Below are 21,819 nucleotides of genomic sequence, written 5' to 3' on the forward strand. Positions count from 1 at the left end.
GTATAAAGATATGCACAACAAATTTGATTTGTTATGGCTTAGACATTATGATATTAAATTCGGGTATATGTACTCTATATATGTATCTTTTATATTATACTGTGGCAGTAAATGTTAGCTTAACTGTACTTGGCTTCCGGATACAGACACAAGCCACAATGCGCGCACTCTGCTCTCCAATCAAATAAGCAAACAAAAACAAGGCAGGCGCTCGTTGCCAGAATTCATTACGCTAAAGACAGGAGGCTGGCGACATTGGCTTTCGCCACAAAGTTTAATTTTGCCAAAAAATATGCATGAGTTGGAGGAGTCGTACCCAGCAAAAAAAAGCAGCAGCGGCAGCAGCAGCGCATCAGCACCAGAAGCAACAGCCGAATTACGCATACGCCTTGTTGTCCCCTAACGCGCTCATCACAATTGTTTTTGGCAAAAACGTCTGACAGAGTGGTGGAGCGAGGTAGGCAGTGAAATAATTTCTGGATACTTTTGCCCGCATTTCATCATTTCTGAGTATTTCCCCATATCGTTGTGTGTATCCCCAAATGCAAGCCACACGTTTCCTGCATATTTTTTCATTATCACTCTGAGCGACCCAGCGCAATGTTGAAATTACTTTTGAAATTTTAATGGCCGGCGGCTATTTCGCCAACTGTGTATGAAGTTAACGTTACTGCCTCAACTGAATAAGCATCCATATATATATATATATGTATATAGGCGTATAAAAACTTTTCATGACACTCCGTTGTCTCATCCAAAAGTTGTAATATGTACGAGGCGAATGTAATACCTCCATAAATATTTATAAGTTTTGTAAGCTTACTGCTTGATTTGCATTGCAGCTCAAGATTGAAAATGAAAATAAACGAATTTTAAAAGCGTAACTTAAAGAGAATAACAACAAAAAAAAACCCGGCAGGTATATCAAAAGCATCACATACGACTTAGCACCACAAATATTAAACAACGTACTTGAGTACATGTCAGCAATATTTTATGAGCTCAGTCAAATTTAAAAGTTCAAGGACATGTGTATGAGAGGGTGTGTGGGTGTGTGTGTGTGTGTGTGCGTTTTGTCAGTTACCTGGTAACCCACTAAACCTATAAGAAATGCGTGGATTCAGTTTGTTATTATTGTATCAAATTTCTTATTTGCCAGCTGCTGGCATCACCACAGGACATTGGCCCGCATCCTGCTGTTTGAGGAACTAACAATTCTGCGATATGTGCTGAGCATTTTTCTTTGAATTCAAAATATGAAAGCATATATATGGAGGTGCTTGAACTTTGATACATCAAATATGAGATTTATGGCATAATAAATTGAAATCATAAACATGTAATCATGCAGAACGATATCAGAGTTAGGAGAGATGTGTAAATGGATTTGTAGCCAGAGAACAAAGCAAAAAGCATCTCTAGAGTAGCAAACAAAGTGAGAAATTCAATAAAGTTTATGTGAATATGAAACAGAAGGATATTAATAGGTATGTTTGTTTTTAATGAGTTTATTAGCTTTCGCAAAGTACTTTAATTAGCTTAAAGGTAATATAAACTGGCAAGTGAAATATGTATAATGTTGAATAACATATAATGGATTTGACTTGTGCTTTAGTCGCACACAGTTTTCCAAATAAATATGATTAACAATTTTACTATTAGTGAAGCTAATATTGTCAAAGCTGCAAGAATTAAGTTATTTATATTTTTGTCGTCTGGCAAATAAAAGACTGTCACAAAATAAGCCCATTCAAGTCAAGAGCAAACAATTAAATAAATGCAGTTTGCGGCTTCTGTCGTTTGACAAAAAAAATCCACCATGAAAACGATTTTAATTTTCATTGATAAAATATAGTGAAAAATAATAACAGCGGTTCCATATTCAAACTTTGCTTAATTAACAAAAATTAATTTTGACAGCGCTCTGGAAAAGCTTAAGTGTGTAATTTTTGGACTAAACTGTGTTGGCTTTTTGATTGGCTATCTTAAATAGTCGCAGTTAGTATTTTGTTCATGTTGTGCTTTAGTTGAACTTGTTGGCAGAATATAACTGTTTGGAATTGCCGCTCAATTAGAAGAATTACAAATATTGCGCATTACACATACGCCATGTTGTGCGGCGTCGCAATTAACATGAGCCGCTGCTGTTATTCTTACTTATCAACAGCCAGCGCCTTGCATAATTGATATAACCCCCCTAAATACAAACAGGCACACACAAGCACAAGCTCACACACCCTCACACATTTGTTTAATTTCAGATGCAAGGGCAATCAATCAACTGGATTGACTCTTACAAATTTACCTACTTGAGATCCCCGCATGTGTTTGTACTTGAAAATTGTACGCTAAGTGCTGCATGCAAATTATATTTTAACTCAAAGTTGATTGCTGGGCTTTCTTACTGTTGATTGGCATCAATATGCAAATAGTTCAGTTTGGGATTACTCCATAATCATTATCAAATGCAACATACACAAGTCCCTGTTATTAATTAAATTTTGTAATTTTCACAAATTGCTTTTGGCACATTATCAAGATTATGTCTGAGCATAAATGTAACTGACATGCCTTAATTATAATGCCCTTCAAATAAATTAAACGAGCAAAGCAAGCAATATAAACAGTTCTGCTGTTCCCGTCTCTCAGCATAATTTGGGCACCAGCATTTTGGTTGCCCTTCGCCTTTTTGGATTGATGTAGAAAAGTGCAAAAGTTACAAACAATAGCCCAAAAACTGAGAGATTTGCTTTCCTGATAAAAAGGAGGGCGGTATTGTCAAGTTTGCGAAAAGGCTTAGAAATTTGTTTCATGAATGGAAATTTTCAACTTTTGTTAGAGCTTTTAGGTCTATTAAATGATTTATTTATACAGGAAAAAATCGTATGGCAATAAATAATCTTTTATAATAAATAAAAAAATTCATTGCCTTAGGATTTTTTGTATTATTAAATGTAATTAAATTTAAATATAAGATTATGGACAATTAAAGAATATATATCAGTGAACATATTGAATTATTCTTAAGCAGCACTCAAAAGTGCATGAAATTTAATATTCTCAAAACGCATTTGGAGAATAGAAACAAACTGAAGGAGCCATGCATTCAGTAATGCTCAACTGAAAGTACATTGTGGCAGGGTCTTAAGTCGGATTATTTCGAATTTGATGTAAGCAACTGGCAATTGGATCCCATAAGGAGCTTGTTAACAGAGCGCTTACAAAGCTCATAGAGTCTTAGAGCTCTTCAGTTGCAGGTACAACTAACCATTTGTATTTGTAAATGTAGGTGCTTAACTGTAATTTTGAGGAGCCTGCTGCACTTTGATGCAGCTAGTTTTCCTTGTCGTGTCTATGTGAACAGAAATGTATTTATTTATTTGTTGTTTGTGGTATTTTGCATTTCTGTAAATACAATTTGAAGAATTTAATTGGCACGAATCGAAAAATATATGAGAAGTATCACTATGACTATCACATATTATTAACTAATGCAATTTATTATAAAACCTAGATGGGTGCAATGGCACCTTGGTCGGCTAAAGTTTATGTTATTTATCATTTTAAGCAACTTACACGAGTCACACCAAACTTCCCTTTAATTAGTTGTTCTAATGTTCGCTTCAAAGAACAGAGAGCAAGAAAGTGACGATAATGAAAAAAAAATATATATGCCACATATATTTACATCAAAATATATATGCCACATATATTTACATCATATTAACAAACCTTTCAGCTTTTCAGCGTTCAACTTTAGGTAATTTGGAAACTTGTCGCAATCTCTTAAAGCCATTCACTTCCATCCACATTATATATCACACCTCACCTTATTGCTTTGAAGAGTGGATTGTCTAGCAAAAACACCTTTGCTTTTGAGCCTATAAAACATAATAAAATACGGCAGCAGCGTCTTTGATGCTGCCTTAGCTAAAGCCATTTCGTGAGAAAGGCTTGTGGCTATATCCTGAGAGCAGGATGGTACATTTATTATTAATATCAGAAATATTTAAGTATGTTTGTATGCTTATATGGCCTTTTTATTGTGGCGTACGGGCATACAACAGGAGCTGTAATAGGTAGAAACTGTGCATTACTATATACTCGACTAGCTGATGCCCTGCTGTAACATCCCAGGAAGGCAAATCATCTTGAATAAATATTGCGAGTATTTTCCGGTATTTTTTAATTATTAAAAAATGAACATTAAAATTGTAGCACAAGGGGAACATATGTATTTCAAATATTCTTACTATACCCTTTTTTATATTAACTGGGTACAACAGGTCCTTACACACATACACATAAATGTGTGTATATGTAAATCATATTGCATAAAACCGGGGAATATATGCGCTAATTTTGCGCATCAAAAGCTGCGCATTCGTGTATGAAGAAATATAAATTTAAATATTTAGGCTTGAGAAGCTGCTTGGTTTAGGGTCTTGCCAATGTTCAGGATGCTTGTGTGGTGTATAAGTATGTGTATAGGGAATTTAACAGCTTATGCTAATTTGGCATGCAGAGCGCGTCAAATGTAAGCATTTTGCTTAGATTTCGCCCTTTTGTTTCTGACAACTAATATTGATGGTATTTGAATAGAAATAAAGGTTGATTTTCAGCCGCTGCCTCCGTAATTGAGCATAGGAGGATACGACTCAGCGGAGGTGGTTGCTTCTCCATCACATATTTGCATGAGGCAAGCCAATGGCAAACAGGAAATGAGTTTGGTTATGTCATCTTAGACAGCTCCAGACAGCTTGAGACAACCTACTGCCAAAATAAAGTGAATATTGAGCTTCTTTATTTACTCTCGCCTTTCAGATTTTCACACTTCATATATGTTAAAGCACCACAGTATGTTTATGTTATGTGAATATTTGAGAAAAACGTGCCTTCCAATTATTTATATTTGACAGCAACTGTTGGCACAATACACAAATTAATGGCGTACACGAGTGCCAAATAAAATATTTACGTTACGAGCTAAGCGAAAAGTTTTCAAATTAAAGTTTTTATTAGCATCAATTGTTTGCGAAAATTTGTTTTTGCTCTAGAAAATAGGGGGATGAACATAAATACAACTCTGCTTAACAGTTGCTTCAAGGCCTCTGAAACTCTATGAATAGCATGGATAACAATGTATATTATATAACTACTGACATTTAAGTTTAAGCTGCAAAGCACTCAAATTATATCTCTCTCCTTAATTTTAATCATTTCAGATCGTACAGTTATGTGTTTCTTACCTGAAAACTGTGATTTACGTTTTTAATGCTGCACTCAAAATAACACAATTCCGATAGGTCAATCTCATCGAATACATCGCACTGTAAATAGCACAAATTAAATTGAGTATTAAAGTTGTTTTCATTAAATTAGTATATTGAAATATTTGAAATTTAATTGCACAGTTAGGGATTTTTAATAATTCTTATAGCTTTAATTTAAAGTATTCAATTTAAAGCAAATAGTAAAATTAATTTCAAGTATTATAATAAATGGTTTTAAATATTCATGATGTACGCTGTTTTGCTTTGTTTTGGTTTTTCTGTTTTGGTAACAAACGTCTGGTAAATGGCCACATAAATGTTACTTGGCAATGTGCCACAAGCCGTATATTTTTTTCTATTACTTTCTCCACTGTTCTTTGCTTTCTGGACCTCGCTTTGTTGCTTAATAAAATACACAAAAGAAGACCCAGCGGCAAATTGTTTGTTGTTTCGGCCTTGTTGGCTGAACGACGACGACTTGATATGTGCATGAAGGATACGCATACTTGGCAGTCCTTACGGAAATTGAAATGTTTGATACACACACACACACACACAATAACAACAGTGCACATGGACGGAATATAAATGTATATTTACGTGGCAACAAAAGCCAACAGCAACTCTTTGGCGTATAATAGAAGTGTGACAATGAAAAACTGAATCGACGAACTTGTGCCAAGGCTTACGTACTCAAACCGAATTGGAGCAAACAGAAAATTGGTTTTCTTCACAAAGTTTGCTTTCGACTCTTCAACAGCGAAGTGGAAAGCATGCAAAGCAAAGTTTTGCCTAACAAATACGAATAGATATTCAATTCTTGCCAGTTCGATTAATATTTGAGTATTGTTTGCATCTTAGGTTTGTGTAAATTGAAGTTTTCAATTTGTTTATTTGGCTTCAGCATTTGTTTTCACTGTGTATTTCTTTTGAAAAAAAAGTTTTGCCACCAGCTAAATTAAAAATTGCTGATACGCCGTGTATCAGCAGCAGCAAAGACGCCCAGCTCTCCCTGATGGCATTTTTTTGATAGTCAATTTGTTCGACACAATTTTTTTATTTTGTCTTTTGGTTTTTAATAACACGAATTTTCGGGAATTCAAACTTTTTGACTGGCTAACTTTGTGTGTCTGCAATCCTACGTATTTTAAATGTATTTGGTTGTAATATTCTTTTCCACGAATTTTATTTGCATGATTTCTAGAAAACAATCGACCGTATTGTGTACAAGCGAATATTCAATCATTGATACTTTGTCGCCTTAAATGCCTAAACTAATTTTTCGGAATAAATAAATAATACCTCCATTCAAGTTATTCATATCTTAAAAAAAAAAAATAAATACGCTATCCCTGTTGAGTCTACTACTTAGCAATAAATATGATATTTTTGCTTTAACGAAATGCGCAGCAACCAAAATGGATGCGCTAATTAAGCATAATTGATTGAAAACTCGGTAACCACTCAAATGGTAAATGAATAAATATCCTTGGGCAGGGCGCAGACCCAACTTAGTCGCACAATGTGAAACCGAGCATTTTGGAAATTATACACATACATACATATACATATGTTTGGGTGTGTGTGTAATGAACGGCTTCTTGCCGGCAATTCCGAAAATTGCACGGAAAATGTGAGGCAGCAAACGTCAGTGTCAGTCAAGCATCAGCAGACGGCAAAGGAGTTGGCTGAGTGAATCGTTAAACAGTCAGGTCGCCAGGAGAAAAAATCGTTAAAAACCCACCAGTATTTTCAAGCGCTGTTAAGGTTCAATATTGAGTGCGGGTAAGGTGCTGTTTGTGTTGGTATTTTGTGGCTGTGATGTGCTTGAGCTTGTTCTTTTTTTCTCCTTTGGTGCCGTTTAATGATTGTAGATATAATTTCTGCTTGAATTGTATCCCGATATTTCCCAATTTGGATGAGACGTTTGCCTTGGCGAAAACATTATTCGCTTGAACGGTTATCATAAATCTTTGTCTGCTGTCATTTAAGTTCTCGCTGAAATTATAAAGAGCCAACAAACAATATTTGTCTGTGTGTGTTTGCGGCAGCTGTGCACCGCACAATGTAAAATAAATCAATAATTAAGTATACGCAATTATAAAGTAAACGGAGTGTTCAGACTTCAGCCGCCATAAGCAAATATGAAAAGCAATTTGAGTAAAGCAATAAGCCGTTTCACACCCAGTCACCACTCAAATGTGGGCATAAGTAGGCAAAATATGGCTACGCAAACTTTGTTGTACCCTGTTAGCGCTAAATTCAGTGAAAGGCTGCCATAAAAAATTCCTAGTAAACATTAAAAAGGGCAAACATCAAAAAGATGTCGGGAAATTCTGAATATACAATTTAGAAAGATGATGTGCTTAACTACTTTTTTATTCCCTTTAGCTTTAAGCAAGTGTGTATGAAAAACAGATAGAATGCGCACTTAAACATGTTTTAGTCAGTTGTAATTTAAAATTGGTGCATTTTAAATGCATAAAGAAGAAAACGAGAACTTCTCGAGGAGCTTTTTATGTACTTACAATGTAAAGAGCCATCAATTTTGGAATTGGCTCTCGATTACTAAATAAAAATCCTTTCTATTCACTCCATCGTATGCACCCAATTCGATAAAACTAAATAGCAGCTACAAGTTTAAACATTACCAGGTTTATTCGGTACACATTCCCCAGAGCATTAACTAGTAAAACACGTTCTCCCATTTAGTTATTTTCCTTTACTTTGTATTTTTTTATTGGCCAATCCCTTTGACCTTTGGGGAACTGGACACAAAGTGAATGTAGACATTTTTACGGAATTGTTGGTAGTCGTGCTACGTCTTTTACTCACAGGTCAATCACAAACACATTAAGCAAATTGGTACATTTTTTCCTTTCCTTGGATTTGTACGGGCAATAAGACCTGGGGGTGAAAAACTTTGATTGCATTATGACGAGATTTGCCCACACCTCATCTGAGAGCCAAACTGCGAGGCATAACCATTAATTTGCGCACTTTTCGGCGACCGACCTACCACCTGGCACAGGACGATTAAAAGAAGAAGACTAAGTTTCCACTTATTTCTTGCCTTTTTTTGGTTGCTTCAATTCAGCATTGCAGAAAACTTTTGCCCATTCATATCAATTTCTTTGCCTTATTTTTCGGCACGTCATCCACGTTTCCCACCATTTTGCTTTTCTGCTTCAACTTAATTTTTTTTTGCAAAATCACTTAATGACGCTCACATTTCGCTGCGAGTGGCTATAGGCTGAGGAGGGTAAAAGAAAAATGGCACAGAAGTTACAAGAACTTAGTAGAGGTAAAAAAAGTGCTGACCAAACAGTTGAGTGCTCTGATGAAAGCGAAAAACTAATTGGGCATAATATATTCAAAATGAGGCATGGAATAAGCTGAATCCAAGTCCTTATTATCGACTTGAAGATATAATAGGGCCAATGGGTTATAAATTCGAGGAAATTACCCAATTAGAAAATCAACTGAACTTTTTATTCAAGGAATTTCTTTTTTGTAACTTGCACGACAACTTTCCCCATGCTTATTTCAGACGATTTATTGACCTACGGTAGAGAATGCACGACTAGCAAATGACCTCTGAAATATATTTATTAAGTTGTCTTTAAAAAATTCCCAGCTGAGATGTAACCGTCTGTCCGAAATAATTAGTGTTATAGATGTATAACTATGAAGCTGAAGATATTTCAACATTTTTTAAGCTTCTACTTAACTACAAAATTAGTGATAAAAACAAAATTTTCTGAAACTGCCGTTACTGACTTACACTTTCCAAATGGTATTGAATGCTCTTAAGTATATGAAGGCTGGCTTTAATTTACTGCCCCTGTGATAAAACCGAGATCAACTCGTTAACAAAAACTTTTTCTTTTGAAAAATGTTGTAGAAAAACAACATTCTTTGAAATGACTTTTGCGCTGTCCACTACACAATTGGCATCCTTTATATTGCAATGACTTGCATTAAAAGTTGCGAGCAGAAACTTTGACAAATTCTCTGGGAAAAACAAAACCCACACTGTTAGACAGCAATGCTTTTAGAACAGAAGAAAAAACTGTACTGTGTCCATAAGGCGTAAGCCGCTTACAGTTGCCTGAGGCAAAGTGGCAAATTTAAAGTGGAAAATGCAAAATGTCATGACAACAGAAGAAGTAGAAGCATCTCACAGGACTGACAACGATTTCGAGTGTAATTTGTAGCAATTAGATAGCTTGAACTGCTCGAACTGATTAAAATTGAAAAGGGAGAGTGCCACGGCAGTGGCAGTAGGCTGAGAATGCTTGGCGTGGGCGTGTTACATTTCATTTGGCGTGTCGAAAGTTGCGTGGCTAGAAATTGTTGGCATTTTAATGGCATTACATTATGATGGCCAACACTTAAATTTGCCCTCAAGCCAGTTATTAATGTGCCATAATATTTATATTTATTAGTCACACCTTGTTTGCCAGTGGGTTCTGCCATCCGGTGCCCCTTGTTCTTCCTCACCACGCAATTCCTGCGAAATCAATGTTCACTAAATTTAAATACACACACACAAAATTGAAATGACTCTTGAAGTCGCAGGGCATGTTTTGAGTTTGAGCTGCCATTTAAAATTATAATTTCTATATTAAGCATTTAGTCATGATGGGGGGTGCCCTAAATGCGCATTAGCATTACAAAAGCGCTGAGAGTAGGAAAATAAGCATTTAATACCTTGCTGGGTTACATGAAAGGCAAATATAACTCACACAAATTTGGGTTTGTTTTACGTTTAAATTGGTTATAGAAATGCTTGACATTTTACATTCGCAATATGTAAAAGTGTATAATTAAATGCAATGGATTTTGTCACCGTTTTTAGGATTCGCTAGAAAAAAACACTAGGAGCAATCACTTATTTTGTTTAATTGAGACATAAACATAAAAGACAAATTTGTATGTTTTGTTAATATTTTAGTAAAGTGCACATTCAAAATACGCATTCAATTAAAAAATCTTTTAAATCAAATATAAATAAAAAAAAACCCTAATATACTTAAAAAATTCATTTTAAAATTGAATTCGGTTTGCAAAATGCTCATCAAATTATGTAGAAATGTAAATGAAAAAATGTAAGCTCGTCAAAAATTCCAATGCTTTGCTGAAGTATTGAATAAAAATTAAAAATGTAAGTGTACACAAGCAAAGTACGCGATTAATTAGTCAAAGTGTAAAATTCAGTGGAAATTATTCATTCCGTATGTCACGCTGGAAAAACTCAATTGATAAATGTTCGTCATTTGTATAAATGGGCATTAAATTAAGCAGACATTTAAATGAATGCAATTTAAGCGCTTATGTTTAATTGAAAAACGCCCTTCAAAGTGGAGTCTTTTTCTTAAATTATTTAAGTGTCAATCACCCAGCGACTGATGAAATTGACAGTCTAAAAATGGTACGTCAATTACTAATACTTAGAAATGGCATGAGCTGTGAATGACACAAGGATTCTTAGACCAGCTCACTACATGCTGACACAGCTTGCCTTTCAGCCCTGGGGAAAGCGTCATGTGTGTAATTTTGTCCTGGCTTTGGGGCACATTTGGCAGACGGCATTCTGGCAGTTTTACTGGCAATAATTGTGATAAATTGCGGTTCGTTTTGTGCCGTATGTTGGCAAATTGCTTTTCGGGAAACAAATGCAATATTAATGCGGCATGTTAAGTATACGCCCGTGTATCGCTATTTAACAAGTATCGAAACTAATAATGAAATATAAGCGATGGGCAGGTTATAAAATTCAACGAGTCAAACTTTTTATTGTAATTTATAAGCAGTATCTTGTGAGCATACTTTTACACATACACTTCGCTCTCGCATAAATAATTGCCTGCCCCAAAAAGTATGCTACGAAATATGTAAATGTGAAGGCTTTTACTTAAGTCCTAAGCTACGTTTTGCAGACATTGTCTCTTCCTACGCTGTATGCCTGCTATGCTGTATGCGTGTTGAGTGTGTGTATGCTCTTGTCTAGAGGACCGTTCACATAAAGCTGCCGTACATTCAACTTTACCCTTTACACTTAGGACCATGCGGAACTGCATGTGTGTGGGTGTGTGTGTGTGTGTGTGTGTTTGTCAGCGAATAAAAATCCATAAATAACACTTAAGTAGTGGCAGCTAACAAAGAAATATGCTCTCGCCTCACATACACTCATGTTTTTTTTGCCTTCGGGCAACAACAGCAACAACAACAATTGCAAGAACAACATGCAGCCATCGCGACCGCTCTTAAGACAGGTTTGATTTGGCCCAAAGTGTGGTCAATGATTTTTGGCTTTCTGAACTTTGTTCTGTAAATGGAAATGGCCACGCGAGCCGTTGGGCGGATAGATGCTTTGATGTCTTCATTTCGAGGCCATTTAAATGGATTTTCTTTGCCATTTATTTTCTTTTTATAAGCACTTAAAATGTTATTTTCAGTCACTAAAAGTTAATCCGGTCAAATGCACAAAATGTTACTGAAACGCCAAACTACTCTGAATATGGGCTCGAGCTATAAATAGGGATATATATATATACATATCTATATATATATATATATATATATAGAGAGAGAGAGAGAGGGACAGAGAGAGTAATTGAAGTTTTTTAGACTTTATCTATCTACTGAATTTAACCTGATTTTTATAAAATGAAACAGATTTCTTAATATCGACATTTTTCAAAATTCCGCTTTATAAATAATTTTTTGTTTTCCTTTTACTTAGGTAGCCCAATTTGTTTCTTTTATATTTAGCACATAAAATCGCATAAATAAGGCCTATTTACGCCCAAATAACCAAGTAACCTTAATTACTTAATCCCATTCTGAGAAAACGCATATATTCTTATCCAAAAAAAAAAAAAAACACGGCCTCATCCACACATCCTAAGTCAGGCTTGCAGCGTGATTTATGCAACATAATTTATGAGTCTCATTTTGTGGGAGCGGATAGAAACAACGAGAAAGTGAGAACGAGACCCCGTCGCAGTAGCACATTTTTCAAATAACACATTTTCTGAGCTGCGAGCCAGTGAACAAAACACACACATGACCTGGTTTTGCGTTTGATAAAATGATGTTTTAGCTCTTCGCCATCTTTCAGAAGCCTGCACCAGAGCAGACCCTGATAAGAGCCAGAAAACAGTGCCGGATATCCGGCCAGGAGCGATCAAGCCTTAATGGCAACTGACAGCCAGCAAAACTCGGACATGTGTGTTCCCCATGCGGGCTGTCCAGCTCGTACTGCGCCTTCACGCCTTCACATCTAATATTTCCTTTTTTTTCATTTTACTATCGGGGAAGCTGCGCTTTCTCTCTGTTTGGAACTGCCAGATGTCAGAAGCACACTCATTAATTTAGCAAAAAGGGTAACAGTTTTTGCCTGCCAGCCTGCCTGCCTGTCACTGAAATCGGAGGCATTATAAATTTAACATTGACGTCGAAGGCTTTTGTCGTGCACGGAAGTTTCACAGCACTGCACTCAGGCAATAAAAAACTTATATGTCACTTTAATAAATTATTTGCGTAATTACAGCGATGGTAAAGTTTTGAAGCAATATTCATGAATAAATGTCTAACTTTTGATTACCACCATGGCAATGATTTTAATATTCATATTTGAATGGCTAACTGTAGGAAATTGTATTTAGTCCCGTGTTCAATATAATTATATTTATATCTCTCATCACATTAAACATAGATCAATTAGGTTAGTCTACACTGGATAAGCTGCCGAGCCCGACGGAAAGTTGTTAAAAACATATTACTCAAGATTATAATCTATACATGTGGAGCACGTATTATTTGTATATTTGTTAGATTGATCTGATATTTATAGTGCAAGCATATTTCATTTGTTTGTTTTCTATTTTTGGCCAACATAAGTTGCCTAACTGATATTTTTATTTGGTGTGCTTACGTTGGCTACAAAAATTAATATTCATAAAACTTGTCTCATCAAAACTACATAAACAGTAAGGGTAACAGACAAAATCAGTTACAAATCCTGAAAGCCTTCAACCAAAGGCTAAATGCTGTAAGCAAGACACATCTTTATAATGCGCGTGAAAGATTTATATTTAACATAAAGCCGTGCATAAATTTTAAGGCCACGTAACAGGCCACAACGTTAGAGAGACGTAATATTAACCTTAACGTAACACGTCAATTCGAGCATCATTCGCCTTTGGAGACTGCCAACACCTTTTACTCCTTGAGGCATTGGGTTGGGTTCGTGCTGCGGTAAAAATGTGCGGGCTGCGAATTTTCGGTCCTAAGCTGGATCAGCGAGGTGTTAATGATTACGCGTCCATTTTAGCTACGCATGTGGCAAACTTTCTTTGGGTCTCCCACTCTCTATCTGTGTAAGATTTATAAATATTTGTGAAGCACTCTAGAAATATTTGTTTTTTCGTATGAAAATCAAACAAATTTTCATACATATGTGAGTAGGTTCTGAAGGCAGTGAAATGTTACTTGATGTAGTATACTTCGTAATAAATCTATGATGACCAATATTAAAAAGATTTCCATCGACGTGCCGAATATTTTAAAGTTATTGAAAGTTTATATTGATCACAAATGTTTAAACTTAACCTGTAGTTTACCTTGTGAATTCTATCATTTATATTTTACATCCATTTTGAGTCCAATAGAATTCAATTATGCTGTTGCCAAAATCTGCTTTCTTTGTTTTTATGGTTAGCTGGCCCACCTACACAGCTTCAAGGACTTTTAATAAATGTTGTACACTTTTGTTTTGCCATGCAAATGAAAAAGTTTACAAGGTTTTTGTCATGGCTTTTTTGTTATGACCTATTTACCTTGTGGTTACACAACTTTTTTTATTTTATTTTTCGTTAGATGTGGGCAAAATGACCTTTATTGAGTTTTCTAATAAATTTGTGAATTATAAAGCACTCATGTACTTAAGTAAATTTGATCTAAAAAGTTAATGGCGCTGTCGTAAATTGATTTGTCGCTGGAAATATGATTAAACACACATAAAGCTCAACAAAAAGTGGTCAAATTTTGGGAAAATGTGTGATTGATTTACGCCAGCTTCATAAAAATAATGTAGCCGAAAGATACAGAATTCAGTAAATAAATCAATTATTATGCCCGCTAACCCCTCGCCGTAAAAAGATGTGAGCCATGTCAATAAGCTTTTCAAGGAGCAGACTTGTACTAAATGGCCATATGATTGAAAGCTGACCGTCGAACACACTTCAAGTGCGTCACTCAACACCCAGCTGGGCTTTCAATGACTCAAGCTTCAACACTCCCCTACCACACCCACCCACACACACACACACACACACACACACACACACACAGAGTGCTACCAACTTGATTTCTTGCTGTTGTATAAAACGGCGGCGCACGTCTGTCAAATTTTTTTTTTTTTTTTTTTTTAAATGCTTTGCACAGGAAAGGTTTCAGCGGGCGCCTAAAATCGTTCTTGTCATTTCCTATTGCCTTATTACCTATCGAATGTAATAATGTGAGAATAAAGGGAAAATTTCCTTTGGATAAATTCTATAGGTTGAATTTGCCTTTTATTCAAAGCATTCAGCTAAATGCTCTCTTGTCGCACGAGTGCCTCATTTGGCAAAGGTAAAACAAATTAAGCCTACAAAGTTATTTCAACCTTTTCTAAGTTAAAGGAGACTTCTGCTTCTTTGCATTTTAAGCGGTCATTTCGCATTTTTTAAATTTCGTTTTGTTTTAGATTTTTATTTGTCAGCTTGATTTTTTAAAAGGGGTTGTTAATAAATTAGAATGAATTGAATGATGGGTAAAGAAATTATTGAAAAAATGAGAAATATTGTTTTTAAAATGATGCCAGAACATTCGATATTAAATGTTGCTTTAATATAACATGTTTATGTATATATTTTAAGAAGAATATATCAACATTGTTGTGAAGCACTTGCCATTGTCTTCAACAATACTGTCTACTCGCACAAGGGTAAACTAATCTATTCACAATTTGTGGAATTTGCTGGTAAATTCAGCTCAGCAGGCAGATGCAGAACAAAGGTAAATTCAGGACAGATATTGTGAAATGGCCCATTGTTTGACTGCCCAGCTATTGTTGATGCTGACGTATAATTTTCCTTTATTGGCGTACAATTACAGGAATGTTTTACAAAATGCTATAAAGCTATATCGTGTTTTTTCTTTGCTTTTCACTGAAAATAGCTCAATAAGTAATCCGAAATGTATAAGTATAAAATCATTTGTTAAATGGGCCCCCAGCAATATTTATGGAGGTCGTAATATAAAATGTCGTTTCAGTTGTGTCTGCGAATGCGTTACAATAAATTTAAGACTATGGATGACCTCGTGGTTTTTGTAAGTGCGAGTCGTGTGTATGTCATTCTGTGGTATACCTGTGAATATGTTTGACTGTTGCTTGTTCATGTCGGCCATTAATCAAGGTGATATGTCAATTTGGCCGGACATAACTCACAATTAGATTGGTTATGTGTGCACCATGTTGAGAATTGTAGCATTAAATTTGCAGCCCTCAGCTGCACATGTAAGTACATGCTACAGATGGCCTTGAATGTGTGGTCTGTCGGATGTTGTCGCATGCCACAATTCTGTGGTGCATATTCGTTGCCTGCAAGCGACCCTCAGCAATGCACTTTCAGCGAAAGTCAGCTGATATATGTGCTGAACTCTTGTTTTCATTTTCGACTTACAAATTTCAAACTCTTGCGATTTTCAAAATTTGTATGAGTGCAGAAATGTTGTATATATCACTTAATTTTATCCGAAAATCGTGTGGAAATTGGTTTTTGGAATGTCAAATGTTGACATTTCTATTTTACGCCATTTGGACTGTGGCACAAGTTTCCATTTCACTTTCCTGCACTTAGTTTTATATGTTGGCAACACATCACTTCAACGTCAACCGCCAACGCTTTTGTAATACATTTAGTGCGCTTGTTAGCTAAATGTACCCTTGAGGCAGTGCATGCATGTGAAATTGTATCTTTTTCTCGCGTCTCTATTTGCGAGACATGCTTATGCGCATACTGCATTTATTTAGGCAAATACTTATATGCACATTCAAGTTTCAGTTGAGCTCTGCCAGCTTTGCAGCTTAGCTGTCGTTATATAATTTATAAAATTAATCTAAAGCTGAGTTGATTGTCAGCTTTGCATTTGCATATTTGTTTATTTTTGCCATCATATATGCAGAAAAATATTAGCTGCAATCAAAATGCAAATTTTGGTAAGCAAGTGTTGCAAATTTTGTGAAATAGTGCATTAGTATGTGAATGCACATCTGCATGACAAACATGTATCTTGCATTTACATAAGCTGTTGATTAAATGCCTCTGCCAGAGCGTTTTACTTTCACAAGTTGGTCCATTGTTGAAAGTGGCCAAAAATATTAATTATAAACAAACATCCGTTCATCTATTTTGAAAAGTTCCCAGAGCTTGTACCATACATTCTTACATGTGGATAGAAAATGTTGGTCAGGGCGGCCTCCTCCTCCGTACACATTTGTGTAGAATTAGCTAGAAGCATTAACTATTCCCGAGAGCTGTGTCTAATTCTGAGACACTTTACACATGTGGGAACCCAACATAAGTTTTGGACGTGTTGCTGTCATGCCTTAAATGACATTGATCCAAAACAACAAATGAGATGAAATGCGTTGTTAATAAAACACAAGACAAGGCTTCAACTGATATAGAATACTGGAGTTGTCAGACTCATTGTTGTCAAATGCTTAAATGTGATTGGCATCAAATAAATAATTGCGCACAATCAACCTAACAATACAACGAAAACAGAAAGAAAGAAAAAAAAAAGAAAAAAAAACACGTGAGCAATAAAAACTTGGGGTAGCAATTTAATCTGCATTCAAAAAATATTATGCATACCACGCGTTGTCAACTGTCAATAACCGAATAAGTATACCTATAGATAGATAGATATCGCAATACGAGGCACACAGCTGTAGCTTGTGGTCAATTGCCGTGACCGCGCCCCCTGCTTAACCTACGCCTTAGATTATATCTATGTGAACTGAGCAAACGTACACACAGGCACAGTCACAGCCACATCTTAGTCTTGTTAACGCTTGAGGCCCAACTAATCTGTCGTTTGTATGCAGCACACAATTCTGTTCTGTTCAATGCAAAGTAAGAAAAAAAATAGGAAAAAAGTTGTTCCTTTTTGCAGAGACAGGCGGAAGCATGCGGTGGGGAATGAGAGCTGCCAGCAAGTCTTTTTGTGTGTGTGTGTGTGTGTGTGTGTGAGTGTGCCTCTGTTATTCTCATGACAATGACGAGGACACTTAGATATATATTTCTGTCAACATGCCCGTAGCTAAACTAAATGGGATACATTTTTTTTCTGCTCTTATTATAAATGGTTGTAAGTGAAGCCAAATCTTTCCTAACAGCATCAATTATCTGGTGTTAAAATTAAGCATTGAGTAGCATTTGATTTAATGCACTTTTATTTCGTCAACTATGGTAATGAAATTGTTGCTTAATATCCTTATTTTGATCATTTTTATTTTTACTTACACTGCAACCATAAGAAAAATGCCCTTCATGATTATAGGTCAGTGGTATTAAGATTTATTTTCTGCTCGATTTCACCTCTGCTATGGAAGTGTAACAAAAACATATTTAGCCAGCTGATAAAGATGTCAAATCCGTAAATATCTATTTCAAATTTTATAAATAAGTATTTGAGCTTAATTCAAAGCTTACAACTTTCAATGTCCTTCCTAGCATTGTTCTTTAAATAGAAAACAACATGCCATAAATAAAAACCAAAAGCAAGGAAAGACTTCAAAAGGAAAAGAGCAAAGAAATTGTTTTCAATGCCAGCTACGTGCACATCTCTGAATCATCATTAAATAACATGTTTGTATGTTCAAAAAGATGCCTCAACCGCCACACGTCGGTTGTAAAAATATAGAAATAAGGTATACTAAATGGGTATATGTATATTTGTAGTGAGACCTGCTCAAGGCTTTCATTCAGTACACGTGCAGCAAATAAACGAGTTCATTAAGCGCAGAGCAAACAGTTTCGGGGAGTCTAGGAGCGCACAGCTTACGCTCAAATGGTGCACATGTTTGGCAGTAAAGTTAATAAAGGGACAACAACCAAACTATGCAAAACAGCACCCCAAACAATATGTGTTCTCAATGTTTATGGTGATTAGCATAGCGCCGGCTGTTGAAAGTCAGCTGCGTATGCAGCCAATGAGACAATTCGCTGGAAAGACTGCGAAAATATGCAGTTTAAATATAATTGAATGTATGATGTTAATAAAGCGGTTTTATTATGCAGTTTATATATAATTGAATGTATGATATTAATAATGTTGGTTTTATTATGCTTTTTAAATTTGATATTATTAAAATGGTCTTAAAATAGACCCTATATGAAGACTTTTAGCCATGTTGAGTAAATATATTTATATAATCTATTTCAAACAGTTTACAGGATAATTTAGTCTTCTAGGTTTTAGTTTAAATTGTAGTAGCGAATTAAACAGGGATTCAGAATAAATCATAGCTAAGCCCTTTTACCCTAAGCCATTAAAATGATAAGGGCTGCAAAATAAAAAATTAAGTAGGTATGTAATTTGAAAGCGTGTTATGACAGCCGATATAACCTAACCTAACCTATGTATTTAAATCTTCCGACTTCTACTTCATTCCTATGCTCACCAGTAACTCTGATATTGAAAAAATAAGAAATCAAAGAGAGAAATATATAAATTAATATATAAATATTTAACGAACTGTGGCAAACACTAATTGACATATTATTTCACCTGTTGTCAAATTTATTTGCATGAATCATATGAATCAATTTCATAAAATCAATTTGATAATAAATATTTTATTAGTTGTGTAAATATTTACCATTGTTTATATTAATTTTTCACATAACGAAAGCATAAACTACAATTTGGATGAAAAGTTGACGCTTAGAGCTTAATACAAAATTTATGATTTCTTAATACAAACACAATTTGGGTGTGTGTGTGTGTGTGAGAGAGTGTGTGTGAGTGTGTATAACATGTGGTTTGGACACTGTTGTTTCAAATCAGTACGTCTGCTGCCCACTGGCCTGGCACACACATCAAGGCTGTTCCATCGATTTTACTCCGACCTCAAAAAAACTGAGCCCTTTTTGAGGCACGTGACTTTCGTGGCAGCGACCTCATATGGCATTGTGTCACATAAATTAAGGAGAAGCTCAAATACAAGAATACGCAAGAGTATCCCAAATTATAGAGCTCACAGCTGTGACTTTAACATATATATACACATATATATACATATATATATGTGCTCATAAATTGGGCATTGTTGGACAACTGAGCAATTTTCAAATTTGCAATTTGCTTGGCAAAATATTTGGGAAGCTTTTTCATTTATTTAAATGCTCGTGTAAATATTTTCACACAGTCTTTTGCAGAATGCAGTGTCAGCAAGTCAACTGCTTGACTAAGTTTTGATAAGCCTCTCGGCCCCCTACCCGCTGCACACGCAGTTGAGTGGCACGTGGCTCATACGCACTGTGTGGCACCCCCTGCCCCCCCTGTGTGGCACCCACTGCCTGAATGTGCGTGTAGCTTGGATTTTATGTGACCCAAATGCGCCTGGGCTTATGCCACAAAATAGCCACGCAAGCCACGTAATCAGGAATTACGTAGATGCAATCAATGAAATTGACAAGTTCAGGTTACTTTGTCAATATTTAATTAGATTCTTAGCCTCGCAGATGTTGCATTTATTTTAATCAATGTTTTAGGCAATAATTGCTCGAATATTATAGAGCTCTTAGTAGTCGAGCTGTTTTGTATTCATTTGACTGATTCTTAAGATTTTTAGAATATTTTTCATGTCTGACGCAAAAGGCTTGGAATTGGATTTTTTTTATCCACCTAACATATGTATATGTTACACTTATATCCTAAATCTACTTCATATTCTTGCCTTTTGACCTTGACTTGTTTCTTTTCACATCAAATTGACGTGTAGGGGCTCGTGCAGTCGTTTTTTATATTTATTTTGGCCTTCATTGGATGCCAACATGTACTCACATTTGACCTTTACATCTTATTAAGGCCAGCACAAGTCATGCCAATTTTTGAATTCGCTTATGAAATAATAATGCCTGCCAGCAGGACCAAATGTGTGAAGCTGTTAAGCCAGTTCTGCTACTCTCTTCACAAAATGACTAAAAAGGTTTTTTCCACAATGAGTTCTTTTGCAATGTTGAGCAGTTGATTTTTCGGAATTAATTTAATCTTGTTTATAGAACACATATTTTATTTTATGTAAAAGGTATCATATCATCTAATCGGCTTGTAGTTTTAGATTTGGTAAATGGAATAAACTTTTAATTCGATATAAATAAAACAATACAAACGTAAATAGACTTGTAAAATGAACACTTATTAACTTTATCTTTGGATTAGGGATCATTTTTGATATATTACTATTATTATTAATGTTATTATTTTTATTATTATTAAATACACAAAAGAGTATTTATACGTGAACCACATCGATCAATTATAAATATGTATCAAATTGATGTAATTCCGAACTGAATGACTTTGCATATTTAATCCCATTGGCTTTCGTTATGATTTGTGGGCCATATTAATGGAATTTTTAATTCGAAAGGATATGGTTCATTATGTGTGCCACTTTTCGGCATATTACATATATCGATTAGGGGAAAAATTTCAATAAAAAAAATGTGAAATTAAAAAAAAGTTGAAGCAGTTTGGTTTTGACTAATTAAATTCATAATAATAATTCATAATAATAATGAATAAGTAATTCGAAAAAATATTTGATTAAAATTAATCGAAATATGTTTTTCCTTCTTACTGATTAATGGAAATTTGTGATATTTTATGTAATTAAATCAAAAATATTTTAATATAACAAAGGAAAAGGCACCATTAAGTTGTTAAGTAAATCAAGACTCAGAGGTAAATGTGAAATTACAACTAAACCGAATTTTTTGTAATATTTGGAAGGAAAATGGCAAAATTAAAATCTTGTGTAAATCAAGACTATAATATTTGAACATTACTTAAATTTGAAAACCAGGTTTCGGCTTATGTTCATTTTGAAAAGCCTCTTGGCCCTTAAGTTTTTATTGTTCAGCTGAAATCTGCAATGGTTTATTGTCCCGCCTGCATGGACAATAAACAATTACGATACGTGTTTCCTGGCCAATGACTTTGGAGTTTTTCCTGTGGCTAAATCTTTAAGCACACAGCTCTCCGCGTGTGTGATAACAATAACAAAAAATCAGCACGATATATGTGTTGGTAATTTTATTGGACATTATCCAGCCACGAGCCAAATTAGCTAACATGGTAACAGGCTGGCGCGACCATAAAATGATCGCCTAATCGCTTTTTCAAAAAGAGAACAAAAGCGAGAGCAAAATATACCTGTATACAGAACGGAAACACGGATATGTAAATGGACATGGGGCAC

The 21,819-nt window shown here is 35.1% G+C and overlaps 1 protein-coding gene across 4 annotated transcripts in view; it reads right to left on the reverse strand.

Annotated features, from left to right (window-relative positions):
- LOC6563274 (diacylglycerol kinase eta) overlaps positions 1–21,819 on the reverse strand; it is a 46,237-nt gene that overhangs the window by 13,573 nt on the left and 10,845 nt on the right. For all 4 annotated transcript variants that reach the window (XM_032737451.2, XM_032737452.2, XM_032737450.2 and 1 more), the window contains exon 3: positions 5,250–5,330. In XM_032737451.2, coding sequence (XP_032593342.1) covers positions 5,250–5,330 — 81 coding nt within the window. The remainder of the gene's footprint in view (positions 1–5,249; positions 5,331–21,819) is intronic.

Source organism: Drosophila grimshawi, unplaced genomic scaffold, assembly GCF_018153295.1.
Source record: "Drosophila grimshawi isolate 15287-2541.00 unplaced genomic scaffold, ASM1815329v1 contig_311, whole genome shotgun sequence".
In the NCBI taxonomy this organism is placed as follows: domain Eukaryota; kingdom Metazoa; phylum Arthropoda; class Insecta; order Diptera; family Drosophilidae; genus Drosophila; species Drosophila grimshawi.